Genomic DNA, 26,910 nt, shown 5'->3' with positions numbered 1-26,910 from the left:
CTTACTGAGATTTCTTTTCTCACTTCAGCAGGTTTAAGGTTCATTGAATATTAGTTTGTGATTCCTGATATTCTGTCTACTGTAAAAAAAAAGTGTATTTTCATCTGCTACATGGTATAGAGCTTACAGTTTTGGAACTTGCTTTTGCTCTTCTGTGGTTGATTCAGCAACTTTCCCAGATGTCATCGTTCATTTAGTGATGGGAATTAACTGCAGCACAATAATAGTGAAGAAATACAGACAGTGGGAGCCCAGCATAAAAATAAACTCCTAAAGCAAACTTCCCCTTGCTTCTTTAGAAGACTATTTTCCCAAATAATACCATGAAAAGCTGCCTTTGTGAACATATGCTACAGACCCTACAGTTCTGCTTGCTGTATTACTGTTTTCACATAGATACATAAATATGTAGGAGTCGTTAGGTTTAATGTTTGCAACAGGAGTGAAAACATCTTCTGAATATTGAATCTAATAGGAGATATGCTAGAAATAATTTAAGGGATTAACATATTTTTAGGATGTCTTCTACTTTCAGATGGAGGAGATTAGGTATGGGGGAATATGAAAGGTCTTGAAGCACATTGAGATAGCCACTACACTCAAGTATTGAAACAAATATTGTAATGGATACCATATACTGCAGAACACCGGGTGGTGTTGCTTCATACTCTGCAGCCTACAACTCGGAAGAAAGCTTGCATACTTCCAATTTGTCCCAGGATTTCCAGTGAGGGTGGCAGTATTCCTCTGTTTCTTATTTACAGCAGTTCCAGCCATAAATTGAAGATGCTTCAAAAGACACCAAATGAGCCCCATTCCCCTCCTCCTCAGTATTTAAATTCCTTCTGCTTTTTTAAGCGTCCAGTCTTTTAAAATTGTTCTGTTAACATTACAAAGAGGGAGCCTGCCCATGAGAACGTGTCTGTATGTTTTGGCCTGGAGAGAAGTTGCAGGTCTGAATAGGATTTAATGGGGAGTTGTTTTTCCCTTTAAATTGACTTGCTAATTTTTTAGGTGTTTTACTGAAGCTGAGGCTATTGTGTAAACTCCTAGTAAATAGCATTACTGTGTTGATCAGATTAACATTTACAACTGAAAACAGGGATTTTGTAAAGAGTCTGCTTCCCTGAGGCTGTGCAGGAATGGAGGTCAGCTACTGACTTTTACTTGGACTAGCAAAAAGAAAACACAAAATGAAAGCAATGATGAACTAGTTTTCTAAAGTAGCAATTTTTGAATTTTTTTCTCCCTGAATACTTGCTCCTGGTGGTTGAGCAGAATTTGCTACATTTTTCCATTTTTAATGGCATTAATGTCTTGGATTGTATTGTGAATTATTTCTATCCTCTAGAGTAAATCCTGGTGGACATCAGTCAAGACTACACATGAAGAGGAGCTACTTACAGCACTATGTTGCGTTGAAACAGACAGTTATTTAATCACAAAACACAGTGTCAGTGCTTCATTTATTGAGTCCATTTACCTCCACAAAAAAAAAAAAAAAAAAAAAAAAAAAAAAAAAAAAAAAAAAAAAAAAAACGAAAAAGCCACAGAAGGGTTTGGATTTGTTTTTACTCAGCTATTTTCTCTGTTTCTGTCTCTCTCAACCCCTCCACTCCACTTCCTGTGTTCATGTCCTTTTGCATGTGGTTAGGATTTATTGCCTACAAAAACTTGAGTGATTTGACAAAACTAGAGAATTTATCCTGTCAATGACAGGCACTCACTGAGCACAGACCATGTCACAAGGCTTGTGTCCAAGGGCACCCTTAGTCACAGATAGGTCTGTAATTGGGCAGCTTCGTGCTCTTTTCTACCAAACATTTGGGACTGCAAGCAAAAGAAAATGGCAATCCTATCTGCCCCCTTTCCTGTCAGAGCATTTGTGCACCCACATAATGATCTGGAACAAGAAAGGCATTAAAGCCTCCTCCTCCTTAGGGCTTAGTTTGTTTTGAACCCAGAGCAGCTCACTCTGTAGCTCCTCAGGATGGTTGTACCCAGTCAAAGGGAGGAATGGCTGTGCCATGGGGACCCAGCCTGTCTCAGAATAATTTTAAACTGCCTTGAGGTGCTTGTGGAGCTGCAGTGTTGGAGGCAATAGCAGCCCTCTCCTGAATGCTTGTGCTGGAGCTGGCAGTGTTTGTGAGGGCAGGCAGATATTAAAAACTCATTGCATCAGTCATCAGCTCCAGCAAATGTTACCCAGAGACATCAATGGTTTTAAATGAATTTCAGATGAGACTAGATTTGGTAGGTGCTGCCTTCTTTGGTGGTGCTTCTAAATTAATTTAGTATGTATAATGACCAAGTGGACATCAAAAATAATGAATCTTCTGCTAATGAGAACCGAAATATCTTGGTATGTTTGGAATGTTCATACTCTTAACAAGTCAAATTAGCTTTAAACTATGAAATAGGAATAAGGATTTTATTACTATCTCAGTACTTCTCATGTTGTTCACTCTAACAACTCTTTCATTTGCATCTGAAGTCTTTGCTTTAGCTTTGTCTTTCCTGTCTCAAGACACAAGGCTTGTATCTCAAGCCCTTAATGTACCTACTTTAGTGGACCTAGTTATGACTCCATAGACACTGCCATGGAAGAGCAAGAATAGATAGTTATTCTAGAAAATAATTTTATTTGGGAATCTTGAAGTTCCTTTGTAGGCTCAATGAGCCTTCATGTAAGTATTCCAGCTGTTTAAACACTTGTCTATCTTAGCCATGACTTAAACTTTACCTGATTGACTTCCTTCTGCAAGTGTTGAAAGCAGAATTTTAGACTTTTAATTTCAGGAATTTTAATTTTAAATAAATGAATGTCTTTTTTGGTTTTAAGTTTTGTTTACCACATGGCAAGGATTGCAGTGAAAATTCTCCTTTCCTAGTTCAGAGAAAAGTCATGCCTGAAAGCTGTTCTTACTTCTACAGATCCATCTGGCATATTCTGCTTAGTTTCCATGAGTTGTTTATGCTGAAATTCAGGTGAAAATCTGTAAGAGTCCCATATCGTAGTCAGCAAGGAAGAATGTATTAATTATAAGTGCAGCCAGAAGATGTGAAGCGTTTGTCTTAGCTTCATGAGGCAAATTCCTGCATGTCTTAACAAGATGTGCTGCTTGTTATTTGAATTCTTATATTTTGTATTATTTTCTACCTATGAAGCACTTCCTGTGGATTTTAAAATAAAATGCCCACACCCCCCTGATATAGTTAATTTCAGCACTCCTGTCTTGCATTAACAGAGAAAACCAAGGCACAGACAGATAAATCTTATGTCTCATGTCAACAAATTAACAAAGGAAATGTAAACCCTCTTTGTATCCAGCTGAGTGAATCTTGTATTGATTATGATCATAATTATCCCTGCATTCTAGTCCAAATGCATATCCTTTGAGGATCACTGAGAAGAAGCTGGATTGCATAGTTTTGGTGCCCTTCTGTATAAGTGAGAGTAATATTATTTTGGGTCATTCATTGGCATGTTAATGTGCCACTTTACTGTGCTACTGACAGAAACAATTCACAGGAGTACTATGCTGAGATCTCTGCTCTCTGCTTTCTCTACTTGCAGACTTGATGTTAGAATAATTTTTGTTGAGAGCCAGTCCTGGAGGTCACCTGGGCAACCTGACCAGGTATTTGACCACCTTTACAGTTTAAAAGCAAACATAGGAAAGAAAAAAATCCCACACCTACTTTCTTATGACTAATTGAATTGGCCATGTTCAAGCTTCTGGTCCTTCCACTGTACACCTCCAAGAGTAGTTTTCTTTCCCTGCACTCTCCTTTAAGTGAGCAATAAGGTCTCTCCCTGGCCTGCTTTTCTCAGAGTTGAGTGCACTGAGTTCCTCTTTTATCTGCCATGGACTACACAACTGGCTTGATGGCCCCACACTGGACTCACTCCTGCATGAAAACATCTTTCTTGTATGGGAGAGACCAGAACTGGACACAAGGCTCCAGATGTGGTCTCAGCAGTGCTGAATGGAGGGCAACAATCACTTCCCTTGAGCTCTTGCTACTGTAGCCCAGGGTGCCACTGGCTGACTTCCCTGCAAAGAGGCATTGCTGACCCACACTCAACTTGGGCACAGCATCCTCCAGTCTTTTTCTCCAAAGATGCTTCCGGCCTGTATCCATCCTATGAAGTTATCTCTGAACAGCAGCCTCTCACTACAGCACACTATTTCCCCAGTTCAGCATCATCTGATGAGACTGCAGCTCATGTTCCACTGGTTTAGCTTTGGGATATGATGACAGACCATTTCAAAAGCCAGGCTTTTAGTCAAGGTGTACAATATCCATTGCTGTCCCCTGATCCACAGGTCTGGCAAACTGGTTGGTCAGCTGTGATTTGGTAAATCCAAATTAGTTGCTCCCAGTATCTCCTTTGCTCTTCATATGCTTGGAAATGTCTTCCAGGGACATTTGCATTATAAACCTCCCAGGAACAGAGGTGTGCCCAGACATCTTGTAGTTTCCCAGAACTTCCTTCTTACTCTTCAAGATAGGTTTGATGTTTATCTGTTCTAGTTACCAGAACCCCCTTGTCTGACTTGATCTTTTGAAGGTAGTAACAAACTCACAAGGTCATCAGCCAGCTGTCCCAGCACCATGGAGGTTTCTGTTCTGGTCTCAGGGTTGTGCATGTGCTCCAGGTGCCCTGTCTGCACGTAATGCAGACTTTTATGGTAAACTTGTGGAGCTGAGGGGCTTAGGGACAGATTTTACTCGTAAAAAGCAAGACAAAGGTAATTCTCTGCTTTTTCCATGTATTTTGTCACTAGGTTTCCTGCCCCCATTGTGCACCAGCCTCACAATTTATTTAGTTGCTTTTTTGCTGCTGATGTGCTTACAGAAACCTTTTTTACTCCCCCTTCACATCCCTTACTAGATTGATCTCCAGCTGATCCTTAGCTTTTCTGTCTCAATTGCTGCACCCCCAAGCAGTGGTTCTGTATATCCTGGGTAGCCCATACCCACCTCTGCTTCCCTTTCTCTTCCTTCCTCACCAAAGAACTAAAGCACAGTAGGTCTGGGATCATAATAAGTGCAACAATTTACCATCAGTGCTTCCTCCCAGACTCCCTGTGCCTTCACTGGGTGGTCAGATATTAGCCATTCTGTAATGATATGCAGCTTAGAAATAAAATGCATGTTAATTCCAGCAATAAAAAGATTTGACACATACAGCTTGTTAAGCTGATGGCTGGATTGAACCCCTGTAGTTCCTTAAAGCTAGAAAGCAAATATTTTTTTCTGTCTTTGTCTAAAATTCTGAACTACTTGTATAAATAAGTATTTTAAAACACTGTACTTCTCAAAATCCAGATGCTGCTTTGGGGAGGTACATAACAGCACTTTTGCAGAGGGAATTTATTTCCTCTATTTGTGTTTCTTTCTCCCAGTAATCTTTACTGTGAAAGCACCAGGGCATTGAAGCTTGTGACTAGTAAATTCTTTAGCTAAAGATACTCTGTAGGTGACAACTATTCTTAAAAATATAGAGATGACATATTGCAGTCAGGGAAAATATCACTTAAATTAATGCAAATTGTCATTTGTGTTGGCAGAAATGGCAAAGGATACTTTTCTGGTTTTTGATATTTTTAATAGATTTTATTTAATTCCTAGTCACAACTGAATATTGAAGTAATCATCCAAGATTAGATAATACATTTTCTGTCTTCTGCCTGTTTTACAACTTAATATGAATAAAGTCCCGTTAAAGTCAGTTGAATTTATATTCTATTGGGTTTGAAAGACATCTTTAAAGTGTCCATGTAAATAAACACTATAAGTATACCTACTTATTTTGTACATCACAAAAACTCATATCCATGTAATATCTGCCACAGAATGTTTAATAAAATATTACTCCTCTTATACATAATCATTCTGAATAAAGCTTTACAGCATAACAGACAGTGCCACTTCATAATTTTGCACAACAAAGTTATTCTGTATCCCAGGAAGACAGTAAATAATAGAGTGGTAAATGAGTCTTCAAGGAAAAGGTACATTGGTTGTGGTAATGTTTATTTTTATAATTGCTACAAGGTATTTAGCTCAAATTTGTGCTTTGGCTGATACTGCCAACACAGTTTTCATTTTCAAAACTAGTCAGAAAAGCTTCCAAAAGTCTCTTTTTCCCCTTCCTCTCCTTTCCCCCCAAATGCTTCATAAACAAGCTTCTGGTGTGTTGACCTGGAAAGTGTAATCTCAAGTGACAGGATGTATACCAAGCTCTCACCTGGTTCCTTTGATAACAGCTGAGCTATTTCATGTTCTGAAGCTGAGGGTTTACAGCAGGATGATAAACATATGAAGACTGTAGTAAAAGTTTTGAGTTACATTTTGCATCCACCATGCCTATTTGTGACTGTTCTCATATGTAAGAACCTGCTTTTCAGAAATTTCCTTTCAAATTAACCCAAAAAACGCCCTTCCAACTAAAACTGCTATATTTTTTTTTCCTGCAAAGTGAATTCAAATTGCTGGTAGAGCATTTGAAATCGACATTTTATTCCTCTAATGTGATGTTCTACATGAATTTCATAGTTTGGTTGGTATAAATATATGTGAATGAAAACCTATAGTAGCTTTTAAGGCAATGCCATTTTACAGTGGGGGAAAAATGCAGCCCCTGAAAGCAAATACCAGTAATATTTGACTGACTGCTACAAAACCTGTTAGGTGCTGTTAGGGCTCCGATTCCAAAGGGTTAAATCTGTAGTAAAACCCAAGAAGAATGCAAAATGATCAAAAAATGACATGCTGCCTATTGTTTGTAGCTATAGGATCAAAATAACAATTATACATGCCAAATAAATTCTAAACCTGTAAAAGAGAAAAAGAGGGGGTGGCTGTAAGTACAGGTGCCAGAAGCATTAAATAACTCTCGCAGACAAGGTGCACCACTGTTGTCTTGAATGCTGCTGGGTTCCCCCAGTCTGGCATTTTTCCCCCTGCACTAGACAATGTGCATTCACTGCAGGAGACTAGGCTAAGCCTGCGTCTCCCAGACCTGCCGGCTCCTTCTGCCCAACCCGACACAGAGGTGCCTTTGTCAGTATAATTACCCTCCCCTTGTAGTAGAAATAGTTTGTTTAGAGCCTTATTTGCAGGTAGAGCTGGTATAAGCAGGAATTAGCATGTTAAAGAACCTGCCCCAGCACCGACTTGGGTTTATTTATCCAAATCTTTGACAATCAGGGTTTTTTTTCCTCCGTTGGTTTATTCAGTGAGATACTATCCGAGATTAGGAGCTTTAAGGTTATTAAAGAGATTGAAGATGGGAGCCAAGTGGCTGTTGTGCGAGGAAGGCGCACGTCCCGGTGTGTAGGAGCTCCCAACAATTTCATGCCTGGCAGGTCCGCACCTTGGCCGCCAGAATAAACTCGGGTGGATGCTCCTTGCTGCTTTCTGGGGATTGATTAAAACTCCCTTTGGCTTTCAGCACGTTGTCCACATCAAAAAGGTGCGAGAAGTAAAATAAATGTTTCTTTTGCTTTTCAAGATACTGTGGCCAATCTCTCTAAGCCTTCCTAATTGGCCTAGGCTGGTTGCGGATGATTAACTTGAAGTTAAATGGGGCCTGCTTTTAAACATGCTTTCCCAGACTTTAAACGGAACGATGGGGGGAAACTTTAGACTGTTGCAATGCTGGACCAGAGCCAAGCCTGGTTATTATTAAAGTGGATCCAAGTTTTGATCCAGGTTTTGTTTACACTGAGCCAGCTAAGTTGATGGACATCCTTCCCTCTCTGCATACCTGAAAGTATATTATTAGAGATATTAACAATATGCCACTTCTGCCCTGTGAAAAAGAGCCTATTAATGAAGGGGGAGGAATATTAGCAGCTCAGGTTGAACTGAGAGTTGCTTGCATTTGGACTTTCTATATCAGTATACTTCAGGGTATGCGAAAAATGCAGAGGAAAAAAAATGTGTGCAGTGTTTAATGACATTGCAAAGAAAATAAAAGTAATGTGCCCTGAGGGCAAAGGCAGTGAGGAGATTTGCTCCGAGGAAATGCATGCTCTAAAAATAAATCTTTGAAGAAACCATGTCAGTCTGTGAATGTTTCAGTAGTGAGTCTCATAATTTTTCTATGAAGTAAATACTGTGCAGACATTTGATCCTTAAAATGTTGGGGTTTTTCATGCAGAAGTTGGTAAAACCCTGGTCTTGTCTATGTGAAGATTAAAGGTAGATTGTTCAACAAGCTTCTGTTGGGCTAGAGAGTCCAGAATCCTGGTCCCTGTTGAGTATAGAACATTCACCTTCTCTGTGTCCTCAAGGTACGGCATAAGGGGCAGAGCAGGACCAACCCAGTGCTTTTGGAGTTCCTTTGTGGCATTTTCTGAGTGTCTCTATAAAGGCTCAACAAGAACCAGCGATGGGCAGCGTAAATCAGACATCTAGCTGAGTGAGAAGCCAGAGGGTCTGAACTGCAGGAGTCATTAACCTCCAAAGGGAGTGTCAGGGGAAGTGGTCAGTGCTTAGTCTGAAACATCAAGAAATAAGCCGAGAAAGTGTGGTGGGAAGCACTGGAGGCTGGAGCAGAACCTGTTGTGCTCCCTGTGTTCAGTAGCTGAGCCTGTGACACACAGAAAGTCTGACTACAACATCTAATGGCTTTTTAACATAAATCCTTATTTTTTCAGAAGCAGTCTCTGACTGCAAACTGCACTTACTAGAGTCCCCTGAGAAGTAGCTTTCAGGACTTGGTTATCTTGTCACACATCCTGCTGCCTTCGCCTGCCTTGCCTCCTGGAAAGGCATCTTCATGGCTTTTCTGACACCTTGCAGCTCTTTTGTCTTTGATAACCACTATCTAACTTGGATAAGTGCTATATTTTAACTGGTATTATAATACAAGCTAAGCTTACAGATGTGTCCAGGCATATCATTAGATGTAATTAAATTATGTGGATATTAACATGTCCTCTGTGAAATGTCTGGCACTGAGCCATGTGCTCCTAGACCTGTGAACAAGAGAAGTGCAGTAACAAGGGCACCCCCCGAGGGTTTGTGGATGAACCTCAAGCAGTTTCACCAGGTCTCCACCCTTGCTTCAAAGAGAAGAGGCTTAGGCTCATCCATGAACCATTTCTTTCTCAAGCTTGAAAGATTTTACCCATTTTCCCAAGCCACCTCTTGTTTGTGCTTTCCTCCTGGTCATAGTCCTGGCAGGCTCTGCTCTCCTGTGGATCTCCATTCTGAGGAAAGGCAGACTACAAATCCCTTTTGCTGTTGGGCCATGAATACTATTTGGTATTTTATTTTGGTTGGCATTCCCTAGTGGCCTTTTTTGCTTTCCCCCCTGCTTGAAAAACATTTGATTGCTTGCTTCTGCCCCAAAAATTTCCTTTCCTGTTTGCTTCCCTCTTGGATTTTAAACCAGCTGTATTGCTGGTAACTTTATTGGCTGGTTGTGCTACTTCCACAAATTGATAGCAAGGCAAATTTAAGAGATGAAAGTTATTGAAACAAACTGTATCCCAGATAACTTGTACTTAAAAATTCACAAGTATGTAATGCAGTTACTTTTCTGCAAAAAGACTTGCTGTTAATTCCCCTATTCCCTCAATATATGTTGCATTATCAATTATAGTGCCTGTATAGAGGTATGGACTGGGCACTGTTTCCCATGGAGTATTAATCTAAAGTGGGAGTGAGAGGTGGCAGACCTATCCTGGGGCTCTGTTTCAAACAGTTTTTAAACTCTCACTACAGGTTCATGGCTACAAGGTCAACTACTTAAAGCCCTCCAAAGGTGTTTTTAGAGTTTACTCAAACACTTGGTATTGTCTCCATTTACAGTACCTCAGAGTGAGGGAGAAGAAGTGGATAAGATACATACAATGACAGAAATTACTGAACCAAGAAAAAACACAGAGACACTCCTCAGCAGGATGAAACACATGAATCTCTCAAAATTTTGAGGGAGAAACTGCTTTTTCTGTAAGCCCTTTGCAGCAAACTGAAAAAATACAAAGTTGCTCTGTTCTCTGATATTCATGGTTCATCAAGGTAAATTTGCTCATTCTCAAAACCTGTTCTCTTTTTCAAACAGGGTGCTAAGGCTTGTTTTTTGCGTGACATCCCCTTCTCTGCCATTTACTTCCCCTGTTACGCTCATCTGAAAGCTTCATTTACAAATGAAGATGGGAGGGTTAGCCCTGGAAATCTGCTCTTGGCTGGATCAATAGCTGGTAAGTGCCCAGATTTCTTTTTTCATGGCTCTATATTGCTCTGGCAGCACAGTAGTTATGGCAGTGACAACAATAACAAAAAATGCTCAAAAGGACTGTATGCAGCAATACTGTGTTTTGCAGCCTTATTACAAAAACAACAAAGTTACTGTGCTGTAGAGTGAGTTGAAGATACTGTAAGTTCCTGGTATAATCATAACCTTCAGAAAGCAAAAGAAAGGGATAATAAAGTTTTTTGCTGGTTTTTTTTCTTAAATAATTTATCATCATTCCTTGTGAAGTTTCTGTGCTGGTTTTGGCTGTGTCTTGCTGTCAGGTAATGTTTTGCTGTAATTATTTATAAACACAACCATGGCATTAATAAAATTCCTTATGATTGAGTGAATCTTGAATTTTGGTATATGTAGCCCAGAAGCCACACTGGAAGTACAGCTCTCCAAACACAATGATACAACAGGTGACAAAATGATGACAGTATTTGCTACCCTCAGTATCCCATTGAAGTTACCTGGCTTCCTGAGGATTTTACCTTTATCATTTTTTTAAATATTAAACAAAGCAGAAGATCTTGAGAACATTTGCTGCAGTGCCACAGGTTGCTAATTCCTGTGATATACCCAGATATAATAGAGATGTGGAGTGTGGTCTTGAGCACTTGGTTGTTTTAGTCTGCTGCATAGAGACAGAAGAGCCCAAACATGCTTAGCTTCTCACAGATGAATTTAGCTTGAGTGTGCCAGAGCCTAAGGGAGAAGACAGAGGCTCTGTAAGCCTGAGCTTGCCCTTGTCTGCTGCATGGCTGCTCCCTCCACAGCTTCTACACCCACAGGGGGCCACCACTTGGTAGCTGTCTGCTGGAGGGGGCAGCTTGAGAGTTCCACGGTTTCCCACCTAGGAAACAAACAGGCTTGCAAATTTGTGCAGCAGGACCTATAGAGGAGTGTGTAGCAAGCAGGGGGGCTCAGATCAGCTGGTATCTGATTATTGGGGGCTGCTTGGTCTGTCCAGCAGCTTCCTTCTCCAGCATGGCCTCTGGCAGACTGCTGTGACCTACCAGCTGAGAAAAATGATGGAATGGTGTGAATCCAGTACAGACAGGTGGTTTAGCAATGTTTTCTCATTTAATTTTAAGCTTTGTCCTCTCTGAGAAAACTTCCTGGTCAAAATTATACACAGGGCTGTGTCTATTTGAGAGCAAGGCCCTTTTATGGCCAGTATCTGGTCTTGGAGAGCAGCTAAGCTTGGTTGGTTTGTCATGTTGAAGCATATTGATCCCTATTCAGCAGCTCACAGCCCAAAGGAATTGAGCTGGCACTAGCAAAGCCAGCTGTGTTCCAGTGACTGCTGCTCAAAATCCCCTTGTCCTCTCCCCTCCCCCACCCCATTCCAAAGCCAGGCTCCAAACCCTCCAACAGGAGCTTTTACAGCCAGCTTATTTCTTACCCATTTTAAGGGAACAAAACAATTTTTGAACTTTAGATCGTATTTACAGACTTGAAACATAAGATGGCATTTTTAAGCAAAGTAATTTCTTAGGTTTTCCTATTTTTCTCTTTCTAGCCATTGTCAGGTGATTGCAGACTGAGATAACCGTCCCTTTGAAGTTCAGGCACAGAAGCAGTCTTTATTGTTGCTGATATGGCTCACCAATCTAGTTATAATGTGAATTTTATCCAGTGCTTCCTGTGAATCCCATCCTAGGTTAAGTCTCATGGGCAAATTACAGTGTTAGAGATACAACGTTCATCATACTGTTTATAAACCCAAGAAATTTGTTTTATTGTGTGTGCATGTAAAGAGTGATGGGGGTGCATGTGTCCATGTTTTGCCAAAAGAACCTCAAGGGAAATACAGAACAAAACACCCACCAGTTCTGAAAAGCTGGCTTCAGTCTCTGGGTAATGTTTCTTCTCCAGCCAGGGATCTCACCTGGTCATCAGACTTCAGATGTGTGCCTGGGCTCTGGCTGCAGGTGGGAAACTCCCCCTTCCCACACACAGCCCATGCTGCTGGGATATTCCAGCTAGCCATACTCAGATGTGCATCTGTCTCCTTTGCCAGTGGGTGTTGCTTGTACTGTTACATCATCTTCCTCTCCATTGTGGCTGGGGTCACAGCAACACGTGTGTCATCTACCTTGATCTGCTTCTGGTTTTCAGATGTCTCAACCTGTTGTGCTGTAGAATCATTCTGAGATTATTCTAATATCATCTGCAGGATCTCTCTTTAATTTACTCTTGTTAGTTACTGCCTCCTTAAAGTTCCTTCTCTTGCCCAAGCTCCTTTTGATTCTTGTCAGCTCCTGCTGGGCTATTTGTCACATTCTGATTGTAAGCTTCTCTTGGCAGCAATCTGTAACTTCGATTTGTCTGTAAATGCTTTTGTCCTGTACACATAGTTCCTAAAGAAAGGATTTTAAGTATCTCAAGTGCAAAATATCGTCAATAATATGGAGTGAGTGATAAGGAGATGGAAGTCAATGTGTAGTAAGCAGAACTGTTTCTGAGTAAGTTCTTTGGTTTTCATGAAAACACTGGTTGGCTTTTGAAGGACAAAAGTCCAACTTTAAATTGAAGACTCAAGCAATACCTTGGTGTGGGTAAAGCTAAGCAGAGAGGAATTTCAGTGTTTTTGGAGTTCAGAAACGTAGACCAGGTTTTAATGCTTACCTGCCAGACAGCCCATGCTTGCACTGAATGCATGCTCGGTGTATGAGTTATTTTGGGGGGACAAGGAGAGGAGGAGGAAATCTTTTGGTGATATTCACATGATTTGATCTCTTGGAGCAGTCTGCAGAAAGGGTGCTCTGGAGCTTGAGGCCAGACCATACTGGTTTGGATAAAATTTGTTACAGAATTATTGAGCTGGGGAAAAAAAAGGAAAGGAAATTTATGCATCTACATCTAACCAAGTTGGTTTGGAAGAGATGCAGAATGGAAAATTAATAAAACCATAAGAGACAGTGTCTTCTGGGTACAGTCTTGGTGCTTTTCTTTGCCTTTTTTTGTCTTTTTTTCCCCCCAATTCTAAACATGCCCCAAGTTTGGATAGGAATGATTTTAGAAATACCACCCATTGGTAATTTGGTATTTTTTACTTTTAGTTGATTATCTGCCAGGGTAAATTTAAATATTCCTCCACATATTGTGCTGAGGATGTCAGCTGTGGCTTTGCAGCTGAGCAGTCTGCCATTCCTAATGAGAAGAATGACCCTTTTTGTAAGCCTTAGCTCTCAAGTGATGCTGAGCATGCATGGCAGTACCTGGTTCTTGGTGAGATTGCTGTGTGAGGGGTGTCTGTGTGTCTGTGTTTCTGCCTGTGTACAGCACCGTGTACACCAGGATGCCAGGAACCACAGAGAGGAATGAAAAGGAAAGGGAAATATCAACCTTCCCTCCAAAAGCTTTGTGCTTATTAACTATGCAAGTTTCTGATTAGCACTGGAAACTCCAATCTGTGCCTCCCAGCTTGGCAGGAAGCACACGATATGGTTGTTCCTCTGGTAGAAGCTCTACAACAGCAACCTCTTGTTGCTTCTCCTTCCCAGGTTCTGCTTAAATCAAATGTGGCTGGATTCTCCTGATGTAAGGAGGAAAGACCTGCTTCCCTCTGGATAAACTAGGTGTGTAGTACATGTGCCAAGGCAGTGGTACTCACCTGATGACTTTTATGTTGTTCAGGTATGCCTGCAGCCTCTCTGGTCACCCCTGCAGACGTGATCAAAACAAGGCTCCAGGTGGCAGCCCGAGCAGGACAGACCACCTACAGCGGTGTTGTGGACTGTTTTGTCAAGATCCTGCGGGAAGAAGGCCCAAAGGCTCTCTGGAAAGGAGCAGGAGGTGTGTAAAAGAGCTTTGATTTTCAAGTGATTTCTGATTGTGGCATTTGTCTCTGAGGAACTCTCTTCTTTTCTTTCAAGCTCGCGTGTTTCGATCTTCTCCTCAGTTTGGTGTAACTCTGGTGACTTACGAGCTCCTGCAGAGATGGTTTTATGTGGACTTTGGAGGAGTGTAAGTATGTGATGTCTGAACATACCAGGGATCCTGAAGTTACCCTTGGTTCTGTTGGGTCTTGGTCCTCCTTGGAGTATCAGAGGCAGCAGCTTGCTAGGACATGTTGTAAAGGCTTTGTAAATATTATTTCAACTACATTTTACTGGTGGAGGTTGGGATGATATTCCAGTAGCTGTTTCATAGCAAGATATTACCATATTTTATATCACAGTTTCAAACAGGGGACCTATATTAGTGTAAACAGAGACAGTGGGAGGCTAAATAATGGGCTGGGGATGTAAATGCAGGAGAAATGTGATTCCTGCAAGGTCAGGATACACTCTGCTTCAGTCCTCATTGTTTGGTGGAGGAGCTGTGGCCCTGATTAGACAGGCATTTGACATCCAAAAAAATATATAGTTGTTACCAAGGTCAAAACAAATTTGTTGTCATTTCAGCTGTGCCTCCTGTCTTTGTTGACAATACAGGTGGATGTACATGTAGCTGTTTAACTTGATCCCAGAGCAGCTGCAGATTCTGTAGATCTTTGGGGACAGTGGTTTGAAAGCCACCACAAAAATTACTTAAACTCTGCTATGTTCCTGGATTAGTTGTGTGCTGTAGCAAAGAACCCCTGCCACCTCACAGCAGTTTTGATTAATGCACTGCAAATTTTACCTGGATTTGACTGTACTCAATCAACATGAAGGCGCCTAACTGTTCTGGAAGGTTCTAAAACAGGGCATTTCTCCTTACATTGCAGCATTTTAGTTACTTACAGGGAAATACACTCAGATGTCTCATTAAATTTATGGAGATTTTAATGAATACTGATTTTACTCTATGGAAGTTAATTTATTCTTTTTATTATTTTGCAGAAAACCAGCTGGATCAGAGACAGTTCCTAAATCTAGGATCACGCTCCCTGCTCCTAACCCTGATCATGTTGGTGGTTATAAATTGGCAGTTGCCACTTTTGCAGGGATTGAAAACAAGTTTGGACTTTACCTACCTCGATTTAAGCCATCGCCACCTACCTCAAAGGCCGCTGCAGCAGTAGGACCCTAAGTTTATTGCTGTAGGGTTTTTGTTATTAGTTGGGAAAGAGCCACTTTTCTAATTGGTTAATACTTTGTTCCTTTAGCTTCTCATCATATAAAAGATTAGCTTCATTTGAGTTTTAAGGTAATTTTCATCTTAAATGGAATCATTTGTCTTTGTGCTTCCGTAACCAGATCACTGTGAAATTCCTACCAGTTGTTTTAAGTTTGGGACCATGAATGTATTTGTCCACATCTGACATGTGCTTGTGTTGGGAAGACACTAATTTTGGGTTCTGTTTATTGGGGAGGGCTGGGTGAGAGCTGTGAACCAGATCATTTTACAGGCAATGCTCAGTTGCAGATTGCCAGAACAGATGTCACACATTGTCACTCAAATGGAAAACTCAGTAGATATCACGGTGCTCAAAGCAGAGTGATTTGAACTGTGCGTGTAAATTGGTTTGAAACTTGCTGCGTGTCTGTAGAGGTCAGCAAAGACATACCCGGTACCTAGGTCTGCCAGTAGAGCTTCAGCTTTGGAAACCACGCACAAGTTCTGTTTCTGGATTGTATTATGGAGCTTTTATGTGGAACATGTTTTTGTAATGGAAACCATGTTTATAAATGTTTAGCCGTTGTATTATGTTACTGGTATCAAAATGCTCAAAAGAAAGTGTTATTGTCCATAGTCTTTGCACTTTATGGCAGAACTTTTGGCATTCTACTACACATACAAGGAAATTTCATAACTGGGTGCCTATCTTGGGTTGCTGGTGTTTGGAATTCAGTTTGTATATGCACTTCTATAGTAAAACGCTGCTTGTTTAAATAACTGCAATAGAAAATTCATGCACTGTATCAATGGTACCTGCCTTAACTGCTGGCTTGTAATTGGCAAATAGGTGGTTTCAGATTCTTATTTACTTCATTGAGTCAAAAGAGATTAAAATAGTCTAAAATAAAAGATTTTACTTAATTTTTGGTGCCTTGCACAGTGTTTAGAAAATTCTGTATTTATGAAGATAGAAATAAACCTTTCAAACAGATGCACACATGGTATTCTGTTATGGAAATAGTGCCGTACATTGAATGTCTTGTTCAGCTTCAGTGATAAAGTCAGGTTAAGATGAAGCTAATGTTTGCATTTGTAGGCTATGAAAACACCTGCAGCTTGAGAACAAATTACTACAATGCTCCTGCCCAGAAAAGACATCTGTTGGTGGAGATGTCACTCAGGAAAGAAAGAGAAATGAGAAACTTTTTCCTCAGTCAGAAACGAGGATTGATGCTTTGATATTTTGATCTTTACTGTTGGGGGAAGGTTGTGGTTATGAAGAGCCTGATCACCTAGTCACTTGAAGGTCCTGTTGGGTGTCTTCCGTGATAACCTCTAAGATGAGGAATTTGGCTTTGCTTGTCTCTTGGAGTGGGAGGGGTGAGGGGTGGGTGCCTTCAACCTTGGCTGTAAACTGAGGGAATGCACAGATGCAGTGTCTCTGCAGAAGAATGACTTTGCTGTGCAGTATCACACTGTGCTGTAATTTGTGGGCATACTGAAGTGGAAATCACTCTGATTTTGTATTTGTGTTTGGGTCATCATGCAAATTATTCTCTTGGACTAATTTGTATTTTGAAGTTACTGGTGAAATGGAGCTCAGGGATATGAGTAGCAGCACTTGTGTGTGAAGGTGAGGGGAGCAGATGATATTTACCTGCAGCTGCATCTTGGAGTCTGGCTAAACCACTGGGCTCTGACAGACAGCAGCTGCTTCCTCCCAGCCCTGTGTATCCGAGTCGCCCCAAACAACAGCTCCTCCATTTCAAAAATAGGGGGAAAAAAGCTCTCCCTTGTAATAACCCTTCAAAATTAACCATCAGGATTTTTGGTTAAAGCATGTCACAGAAGTAAAACATTCTCACTGGGCACTGCCTGTGCTTCACACATGAGATTTTAGGCTGTTTAAGAGCTGCTTTTATACTTCATCCCTCGTATTTACCTGATATACCCTATCAGGGGTTTCTGTGGAAAGTCAGCAGCTCTGGGAAGATGTCTGAGTGCAGAGCTGCACCTTCTCCCTGATCCAGGAGAGGAAATGCCTGGCCACTGAATGGGCTTGGTTGGCAGCTGCTTCCTCCTGGCTCATTCTGGAGAGGGACACCCAGGCTGCACCCACCAGAGCATGTTCCTCTGCTGCCTGACACTGAACCCCAGTGCTGCCAGGGCTTTGCAGCCAGGCACAAAGAGGAATTGGAGCTGGGTTATTGTAGGGCTTGCACAACTTCTTGGCTCCTGTGTTAAAGACCATTTGTTGCTTGGATTCCACAAAACCAGTTTCTCTAGCTCCTGGTGCCCTCTCCTTCCCAGGCCTGGCAGTATATTTATGACTTTTTCTTTTTCCTGGGATGAAGGGCAGAGTTCCCATCCCAGGAACAAAGCTCAGGCACAGTTCTCCTATGGCAGATCCATCTCAGAAGGCCACAGCCTTCACCTTTGAGTAGGGCTGGACTGACACCCCCACCCATGGTGGCCTTTCCCTTTGCCATTAACTTTCCTGGAGGATTGTTCTCTCCTTCTGCCCACCTCTTCAGGGTCAGTAGACAGCAGAGATAGATGCAGAAATGTTGACGAGCCAGTGGCTGCTCTGTTAACGCGAAGCAGAGTTCAAAACATTCCAAATCGTGCTGCAGCTCTGCCCAGAGCTCTTGGGGAAGATCTGTGCCCACAGTCGGCTTCCTCCAGACACAAAAGGATGCATTCCTGCTCTGAAAAGCTTGGAGGCCAAGGAATTGCCAGATTGCCTTGCAAACAAACAAAATGCCCTGAGGACAATGTTTGTCCTCTCTTGGTTTCTGGGTGAGTTATGCAAATGCATAAAAAGTAACCTCACTTGCTTCCTGCACTCCAGCTAACTCCCTGTGACAGCGCTTCTAGAAAAAAGAAATGGCCAAATACTGGTGATGTTAGCTGTCAGACTGAGTGGGGAAGGAGTGTCCCTGAAGCAGGTACCCCGTGTTTGTGTTTCTCAGTCCAGCAGAAGCCAGGAGATGCTCTTCTGCCTGGTCCCTGGGGAATGGGTTGGGTTTAAGCTGACTTAATATTGACACTTTGCAGGGATGCTTTTGTAAGCAGACATACCACAGGCTTCAAAAATAAATTGGGCAGGTTTTTCTAAACCTGCTAAAAATACAAAACCTGACAAGCGGCTCTGCATCATCTTAGGAGGGGACAGCCTGCTTGGAATGACCTTGGCTTAGCCTCTGGGTGTGCATACATGTCACACTGCCTGCTGCTGAGATCCTCTCCAGTGGCACAAGGACAATCAGGAATCCTCCAGCTTTGCTGTTTAAACACTGCTGTGAAACTCAGACTGTTTTTGTTTAAATATTTGCTGGTTTTTGCATAAGCTAGAAGGCAATTTCCGGAGATCGTGATAATTTGTGAATTATTTAATGGTTGAGAATATACAAATTTCAAGATGTTTGTATTTGAAATGTCTCCAGAGACCTTCAAATACATCAAATAACACAGAAGCAGCCTGAGATGAAGTGGTTTCTTTAATGCCACGTGCCATGTGGTGATTTTGCTTTCTTCATGGTGGGCAGCAGATAACTCAGGCTGTGAGACTGGGCAGCCTTGCCCAGTGCTGAACCTGGGGATGTCATCAAAGTGTCTGCTGCCCTTCAGAGAGATGACATTTCGAGTGTAGTAATAATTTTAACTTCTCCTTGCCCTGTTCCTCATCACACCAGGAAGCAGTACTATTGCTTGCAAGATTCATTCTAGCTGCTGTAGGTTACATTGCCTGGCCTTCCTCACACCCCAGGCTGTGCAGACACTGTGTACCAGACACGGTGGTGTTACTTCAGAACTTTCTTTGCTTATGACTTTGAAGGAGAACCGGTCCTGTAAGCTTGCCAAGGACAGGTGGCTGCTCTATAGCACCCTTGGGCACTGAGTCCTGCCTTAGGAGAGTGTCCTTTGTCACTGGCCAATGGAGACCATCCCATTCCATGTGGGATGCTGTTTTGCTCTGTGAGGGGTTTCCAGTCTTCTGCTGTGCATACTTTTTATCTACATTTGCTAAAACTCTTTGGAGCTTTTCCCACCTGTCTTGTGTAAAAGAACCTATTCCTAATTGTTTCTTGTGTCCATAGCCCTAGAGATGCAGTCTGTCATTTGTAGTGTAAGATGATGATATTCCAGGGCGTGGTAGGGGCTCTGATGTTTTCAGAAGTAGCAAATGTTTGGGGCATTGGTTTTGGGACTCAGGAGGAAACACCTTCCATCTTGAAAAATTACTTATGGACTATTTGCTGAGTACCCTGTGGAAAAAGCTGCAGCTCTTGAATCATTGCATCCCAGTGCCATTTGTCCTGCCTGCTTTTTCTCTTTGAAGTAATAAGCTGCAGGTAATGCTGTGGAGTCTACTCTCAGCAGCAAAGACTTGCTCTGACAGCCTTTCCATGGAGATATTTGTGGTGTTCCCAGACTTCAGAGGTAGCCTGTTTCACTTCCACCTTTCAAAGATCCACTTGGTCCAAATGCTGTTATTTACACAATGGACCTGATATTCCAGCCCCATGCTGAGCTTTGTGTGTCCTGGTCAAATTCCAGGTCGGCCAGTGCTGTGCACATGTTCTTTCAGTGTACCCTGGCTATTGCCTTCTTTCTCTGTTACACGGGGTGTCTTGACCAAAGTACATGTCATAAAGGTGAAGAGTCCTGCTTCACCTTTCAGCTAATGCCCCCAGCTCCCACCCCCAGTGCCACCTCTAATATATCCCCATGTCCTTTCACAGCTTTTTTCAGAACAAACCCCACATCCCTGACCACATTCCTGTGCCTCTTGCCTGTGCTGGCATAGCTCTGATCCTTTACGCTCAAGTCAAGGGGGTCTCTGGACTTTCCTTCAACCAGTATAGGAGAGTTGTCCCTTCCACATGTACCTCACAGTCCTGTCCTCCATGCTAAACCTCAATTTAGCCTCTTCTTGCCACTTGCCTACTTCTGCTGTACTTGGGGTTTTTTTTTCTCACCTCTGTGGTTCAGATGTGCTCTCCAGCTCAGTCTGAGCACACAGTTAGTCCTTCACAGAAAGCTCACTTGCAATGGTCCTAAAAAAGCCAGGCTGTCTTCTGACCCATTCCATACCCAGAGCAGTCATGGCAGCATCCTGGCAGTGCTAGAGCATAGGACATTATGTTCTTTATGTTCTTCCTTCTGTTCTCTGGATGTTTGTAGGCAAAAGAGACAGGAGAAAATTATTTCTTTTTTGGTGAAATTAAAGGATAAGTTTGTATTTATTTCCCTACTGGGCAGATTCTGAGTAACATTTTGTCATATGGGCTGTTTTAGAAAGCCAGTGAAATGCAGCTATTTGTTTAGCAGCAGGAAAATCAAACAAACAAGAACTGTGGGAGATTCCTGGAAGGGCAGCAACAAGGGCAGGTCAGAAACTTCACTGCAGGATAATCATGAGCAGCAGAAGGGAAGTAAATGCTTCTTGTTCTTGGGTGCTTTTCCATCTGCTTCAGCTGCGTGAAATGGTTCTTTCACGTTATTGCTCTGAATCTACAAACCTGGTGATTTCTGTGGAAAATCAGATCTTTCCCTTGTTCCCTCTGTGTACTGTTGAACCCCACACACCACAGAAAAAAAAAGGAAAGAAAAACTTCAAAAATGGACTTTGGTCATACTGATTTGCACACAGCAGCAATTGTTGAAGGTCCTACGAGGCTGCTCTTAAAACCTTTTCAGAAGCTATTAATGCTATAAAGGAGGGAGAACTTGGACATGAACATGCAGAGCCCCCCTTAGGTTCCAAAAGCTGAACGGTAATATGGAAAAAGTAGCAGCAAATTTGCCACCTGTTCCCACTGCACTGATTATGATGAGTGGGAGACAACATCGGCTGCATGTCCTTCCTGTAACACCAGAGGCACTCTCAGGTGATGCCCTCACACTTTGCAATGTGCAGCTACTCCACAGGGTGGAAGGGTGGTGGGCTCCCACCTGTGCCTCCCACGAGGGCAGTACTTTGCTGTGTATCCATCCACCTGTGCACGTTCCTGGTCTGGTGACCCACTGAGAACCAAGAGTGCCTCCCCCTCTTCCACTCTGCACCACATCTGCCTCATCCATGTACACAGACAACACTTATGGTTTCTGAAAAGAAAACAGGGCAAAACTGGGGAAAAAAACCCAGAGATGATATCTAAACTGCTCCTCTACAGTCATTTCACCTGGCTGTTTGTTAGCATTCACCTTTAAGCTACAGAATTGCTGCAAGTGCTACACTGGTTCTTCAGGACAATTCCCAAAGCACCCAGGGGAGCAGCAGGAACAAAAAGTTCTCTAACACATGGCTCCAACCTCAGGGTCCCACCCGAAAATGACTGATAAATCTCTGCTGTGTACTAGGCCTTCTGGGAGAAGATGGTCCCCACAGCCCAGTGGCAGGACACTTCCATGGGCTCTGGGAGATAGTTGCAGGTTCCACCATGAAGATGAAAGTAGCCCATGCACTCTCACAGGGAGGTGCCTCTAACCATCAAGAAGACAAGGGAAATGCAGCTTTTCCAAAGGATTCATTTTGTCAGCCTACTCTGGCTTTAGCAGTGCAGACTTCCCAGTGCTTGGGCCATAGCCCCAAACATGATCAGATGTGTTCATTCCTCAACATGACTGCCCAAAGATGAGATGTGGCAACAAGATGAGAAACCTAACGTACAAGATCTTTCTTGTCAAACTTGCAGGGTTTCTTGCTAAAACGGTTTACCTCCATGCCCCTAAATGTGAACCACTGCTAAACCCAGATGTCAGAGCTGTCCTCTGGCTCAGCAGAGTGTTTTGATATGGATGTGTCAAACATCCTCACCACCAACATCCATCTGGGCCACAGCACTCAATGGAGACCAGACTGCACTCCGTTTCTTTGCTCAAGCCACAAGAGATTGTCATAAAGGAGCTTGTTCCTCTGTCCCCTGTCCCAGCCTGTCTCTCAAGACAGTCTAAGGAGGCCTTATCTCTCCTGCTCCTTTTCTTTCAGCACATATGGCAGCATGCTGCTGCTCTGTGTGTGATGTGTGTGCAGGTAAGCATGGAGGGAAAATACAAATTAGCCCAGAAGCTGACATGCAAAGCTTAGTGCTTGCCCATGGAAAATTAGTATCAGGGTCTGATCCACGCAGGTCCATTACTGGGCAGTTCCAATAGTGAAGGGATTATCTATCTATTTACAGAGGAGCTACATGAGTTTTCTGTGCATCAGGGCAGTCACATTTACCTAGTGCCTCACCAGTGACTGGTAATGAACATGCTGGCAAAGAAAGATCAACCACACTGCAACAGAACAGGCCCAATACATTTTATTGGCAATACTGGTGTCATACTTGGGAACCACAACCCTCTGTCAGACTATTAGTGTTAACTTGCATGACAAGTATCAGTGACCAACTGTATCTGAAATATAGTTAAAGTGCCTAGAAATAATAGGCATCTTAAAAAAAAAAGGAAAGGGAACTCATTCCATCCACTCAAGCCAACCTGTATAGATCTTACATCTTAAGCACAACTGATGTACTGTAATTGTTACGTGGACTTTAATGTAACCTCTACAGCAGCACACAGACAATGCAGTTCTCTCATTATGCACATGCTTTAGGATCATTTATTTTAATGCTTTCAAATAAATATGTTCCATGCAGCACACCGCAATAAATAAGGAGCAGCAACTTTCATATAGTACATCCATTCATAATGTAAGTCACCATGTGATACACCACATCTAAAGTCTTTGGCCCAGTCCCATACAGTGAAGCACACCACATCTGCACATAATCATATCTGGCTTCATATGGATTTAATAGGACTATGCCAGAAGGGCAATGTGAGCACAAGTTTAACCAGGGGTTCCTAGCTATTAAATACAGCTACTAAGTAGTTAAAAGGCAACAACTAAACCCATAAAGGGTTGATTTGTCTTTTCTTTCTTACTTTTCAGACAGAAATATAAAGTATGAAAATGCTCTGGATATTTTCAGCCTTGTGTAAAGCAGTGTGATTAACATGGAATGCTTTGAGCAATACTGGCATGTACACTGGCATCAAAAGCCACAGCAGGACTGATGTGACACCGAGCACTGGCGCACCCGTGGGGGGAAGCTGCAGCTCTGGCGGGCGCTGCTCCTCTCCCTCTACGCCGAGAGCTCCACCGCCCCCTCCTCCTCGCTGTCGGCTCGGTTGGCGCGGATCTCCACCAAGGTCCGGGCAAAGCGCGTCCACTCATCGTTGTGTGGCACGGCCAGCTGCAGGACAAACCAGCGAGAATGAATTCAGAACATGGCCAGCTGCAGGACAAACCAGCGAGAATGAATTCAGACATGGCCAGCTGCAGGACAAACCAGCGAGAGTGAATTCAGACACTGGCACTGCAGGACAAACCAGTGAGAATTAATTCAGACACTGGCATTGCAGGACAAACCAGTGAGAATGAATTCAGACGTGGCCAGCTGCAGGACAAACCAGCGAGAATGAATTCAGACACTGGCACTGTGGGATTGGTTCTCGCCCTGGCCCAAAACTGAGGCACCTCCTTTGAGGAGAGCTCCTACTGCAATCAGCAGGGCTGTGCACAGTGAAGCAACACGGCATGAGCCTCACCAACCCGCTGGGGGATGGCAACTGTGGCCAGGTTCACATGGCACACCTGGCAGTTTCCTATTCAATGAGCCTTTAGTCAGTGGCAGAGCAGATAAAAGGCTTTATCTGCTTGATGTTGTAGTCTTGCTGCAAAATCTACCCTTTGATTAAAATGTTTCAGATTTTCCCAACTAGAGTAAGACATTGATCTCTACATGTACACACACGTATGTTTCACTTTACACACACAAGCTGGCCATTGGCAGTCAGCAAGCCTGTGCCCAAGTGTAATTGTTTGCAGGACCCAGGTCAGTGTGCACAAGGTAACAGAGCTTTTAAAACACTCTGTTGAAACTATTTTGCTGAAGTTCATTAAAGCTCTAAGTAGTAAAATAAATATATTGTGTTATTTTAGTTACCCTCCTCTATGTTAAGGAATTCACAGTTACAGGAAATGCATTACAATGGAAATGTTATACCAACTGGATACTGCATTACTTGTCCGATTTTTTTATATCATCATGCAAGATCCATTTCCATTTAATACCATTGATGTTTCTAATGAAGAGCTCTTGAGCATTAGGCTTCAAGAGGGACATATAAACTAAATAGCTGGACTTCCAGACAAAATGCTTTAGTGCTATGGCAAAATAATACTGCAGTCATTTCCAGCTGGATCCAATACTGCAATTTCTGGAAGATAATGCAAGCTGGGATTGAGATAATTAAAAAGCAAAAAAAACCAAAACGAAACACCAAAACAAAACAAGCACTTTTCTCAACTTTGTTTTCATTAAGCCAAATTCCAGAAAAGAGCAACAAGCATCCACATGATCCTTGCAAGTTTTTACTGCCCTCCTGAAGCGCTGTGATCACGTCCTGCATATAACACAAAAGAAAAACTGTTTCAAGACATTACACACTGCTTGGTACTGAAGAAGTCAACTGTTTTGGAAACTATAATAAACTGCTGTCCACCTTAGCAAATGGATGCCTTTGGACTGAAGAATGGGTATAACCATAGCTAATCCAGTCTGTACTACCCAGTATTCAATCTGAACCGATTTAAATATTTTAATACACCACAAGGAGTGCCAAGCAGATGGTCAGCTAACCGTGTCCACGTGGCACTAGTAGATCATAGGCATATCACAGGCATATCATGAGGCATATGGTACTGGAAAACAGTCAAATTATTCTCTTCTCATTCCATCTTGACTGGATACACAGAATTGGAGACTAAGAAAAGGACATGACCGACTGGGGAAACGTCCAAGACCACCTGTGTGTGGAAGCTCCACATACACTGCTGCAAGTGTTAATTGTAAGGACAAGAATTTGCAATACAAGATCTAAACATCTCCATATCTCACTGCTCATTATCAGTTTTTTTTTTTTCAATTAGTTTTTCTCTGACTTTGCCTCTACATCCAGTCTTTTGTGGAAAACACTGTGTTTTTTAATGCTTCCCATGTATTATACAAGTATTATACATGTGTATCAGTGACTGAGTTACATTATGAAGGGCTGGTGTGCAAGTTTGGGGTTTGAAACACCAAATACAGTACAGTTAGCATTAGCTCAGGCTACAGACTGAGAAATGCAACCTGTGAAAAACCCATGCCAGCCCAGTTAATATAGGTATTGTTGCAGTCTCTGGGTTTTCCATTCTTTGTCTTCTACTTCTGGCATTTTCTCCTTTACTTCTCCCAGGAATGGAGACCAGAGTTACAAGAGTAAATCATTTTAGACAGCTGCCTCTCACGCTCACATACACAGATGTGGATCAGGGATGGCCTATATTTGAAAGACCACTCTGTTCTTTCAAAATCCTTCAGCAGAAGGAACTGTGGCACCAGAAGAGAGGTCAGTGCACCAGCTCACCAGTACCTGTGGCACATGTTTGGCCACAGCCACACACCAAGACTGGCTTCTGTGTAGTAGGAAAGGGCAGTGAAGAGATTCTGCTATCAGAGATGGAACCAAAACCAGCTGTGCAACCATCTCCCTGTTGTTACTACATCTCCTTTTCAAGATTTCAATTCTTCTGATGTGTACAGCACTTCCATTTGTCAAACTCATGAATGAAATGACTCTTACTGATTTCAAGTAGAAAAATCTTTTAAGTGGAGCAATATCCTAGGCAAAGGACTTTCTGAATTTAATAAAGCATCACTGCTCCTTGTCTTCTAGTCTTTAACAGCATTACAATGTATTAAGTAGCTGAAAAAGAAAATATGTCTTTCTAAAGAAAAAAATTAAATATATTTATGTCATTGAGATTATTTAATTGCCTTTACTCCACGCATGGCCACAGACAAATAAAATCAAAGTCCAGGCTATTAAAACAACTTGGTATCTCAAACTTGAAGAATCTCCCCAGGATGTGTGCATTACATGTGTTATTTTTAGCTGACAGTATTAGCAATGTCTGGGCCATTTCTAGTGACTCAGTTCACAAAGCAATTAATGACCAAAGTCAATACCTTTAGCATAGAGGAAAAAATATTCAATGCTCACATGCCACCTAATTCCTTACAACTTCATCTTATTTTACCTTATTCAATCTCATGCACTGCATCATGCTTTCAACAAGGGGCCAATCCTGCTAATAGACTGTCAGTAAAATAAACCTCTCTAATATAAATTCTTCAGGGATGCAGAGGGAAACCTTGGCAATAATAAAGTCAAAGGAAAAATTGTCTTTTATCCTCCAAGCCCATTCTTTCTGAAAAGGCCCCAATACTAAACCACAATAGTTATACAGGAAAAGACCACAAATAAAACCAAAAGTATCCACAAACTCCAATTCAAATTCTTCTCTAGGTTAATGCTCCCCTTCCAGTCATTTTCCATTCAAGCTCCTTCATCTGGGCACATTATCACCCACAAGTGCTGGAGACCTGAGTCTATCTGTGGGATCTCCCTCTCAGCTTTTCTGCACAAGTTTTTCCTGCAAATACCAGGGCAGAGGTAGAAGAAATGAGGAGTTACTCCATGGAGGAAGG

General features: G+C 42.2%; 2 protein-coding genes across 8 annotated transcripts in view; one reads left to right on the top strand and one right to left on the bottom strand.

Moving 5' to 3' along the window:
• The window catches only part of SLC25A13 (solute carrier family 25 member 13), a 98,949-nt gene extending 82,647 nt beyond the window's left edge, over positions 1–16,302 (top strand). For all 4 annotated transcript variants that reach the window (XM_058800108.1, XM_058800125.1, XM_058800116.1 and 1 more), the window contains 4 exons: positions 10,088–10,226; positions 13,907–14,065; positions 14,146–14,236; positions 15,097–16,302. In XM_058800108.1, coding sequence (XP_058656091.1) covers positions 10,088–10,226; positions 13,907–14,065; positions 14,146–14,236; positions 15,097–15,286 — 579 coding nt within the window. In that variant the 3' untranslated portion in view covers positions 15,287–16,302. The remainder of the gene's footprint in view (positions 1–10,087; positions 10,227–13,906; positions 14,066–14,145; positions 14,237–15,096) is intronic.
• Positions 16,303–22,648: 6,346 nt separating this feature from the next.
• DYNC1I1 (dynein cytoplasmic 1 intermediate chain 1) overlaps positions 22,649–26,910 on the bottom strand; it is a 186,439-nt gene continuing 182,177 nt past the window's right edge. For all 4 annotated transcript variants that reach the window (XM_058825604.1, XM_058825619.1, XM_058825626.1 and 1 more), the window contains exon 17: positions 22,649–23,568. In XM_058825604.1, coding sequence (XP_058681587.1) covers positions 23,458–23,568 — 111 coding nt within the window. In that variant the 3' untranslated portion in view covers positions 22,649–23,457. The remainder of the gene's footprint in view (positions 23,569–26,910) is intronic.

Source organism: Ammospiza caudacuta, chromosome 1 (genome assembly GCF_027887145.1).
Source record: "Ammospiza caudacuta isolate bAmmCau1 chromosome 1, bAmmCau1.pri, whole genome shotgun sequence".
NCBI classification, from domain to species: Eukaryota; Metazoa; Chordata; class Aves; order Passeriformes; family Passerellidae; genus Ammospiza; species Ammospiza caudacuta.
Note: the sequence above shows the minus strand (reverse complement) of the source record. Positions and strands in the feature narration are given on the sequence as shown.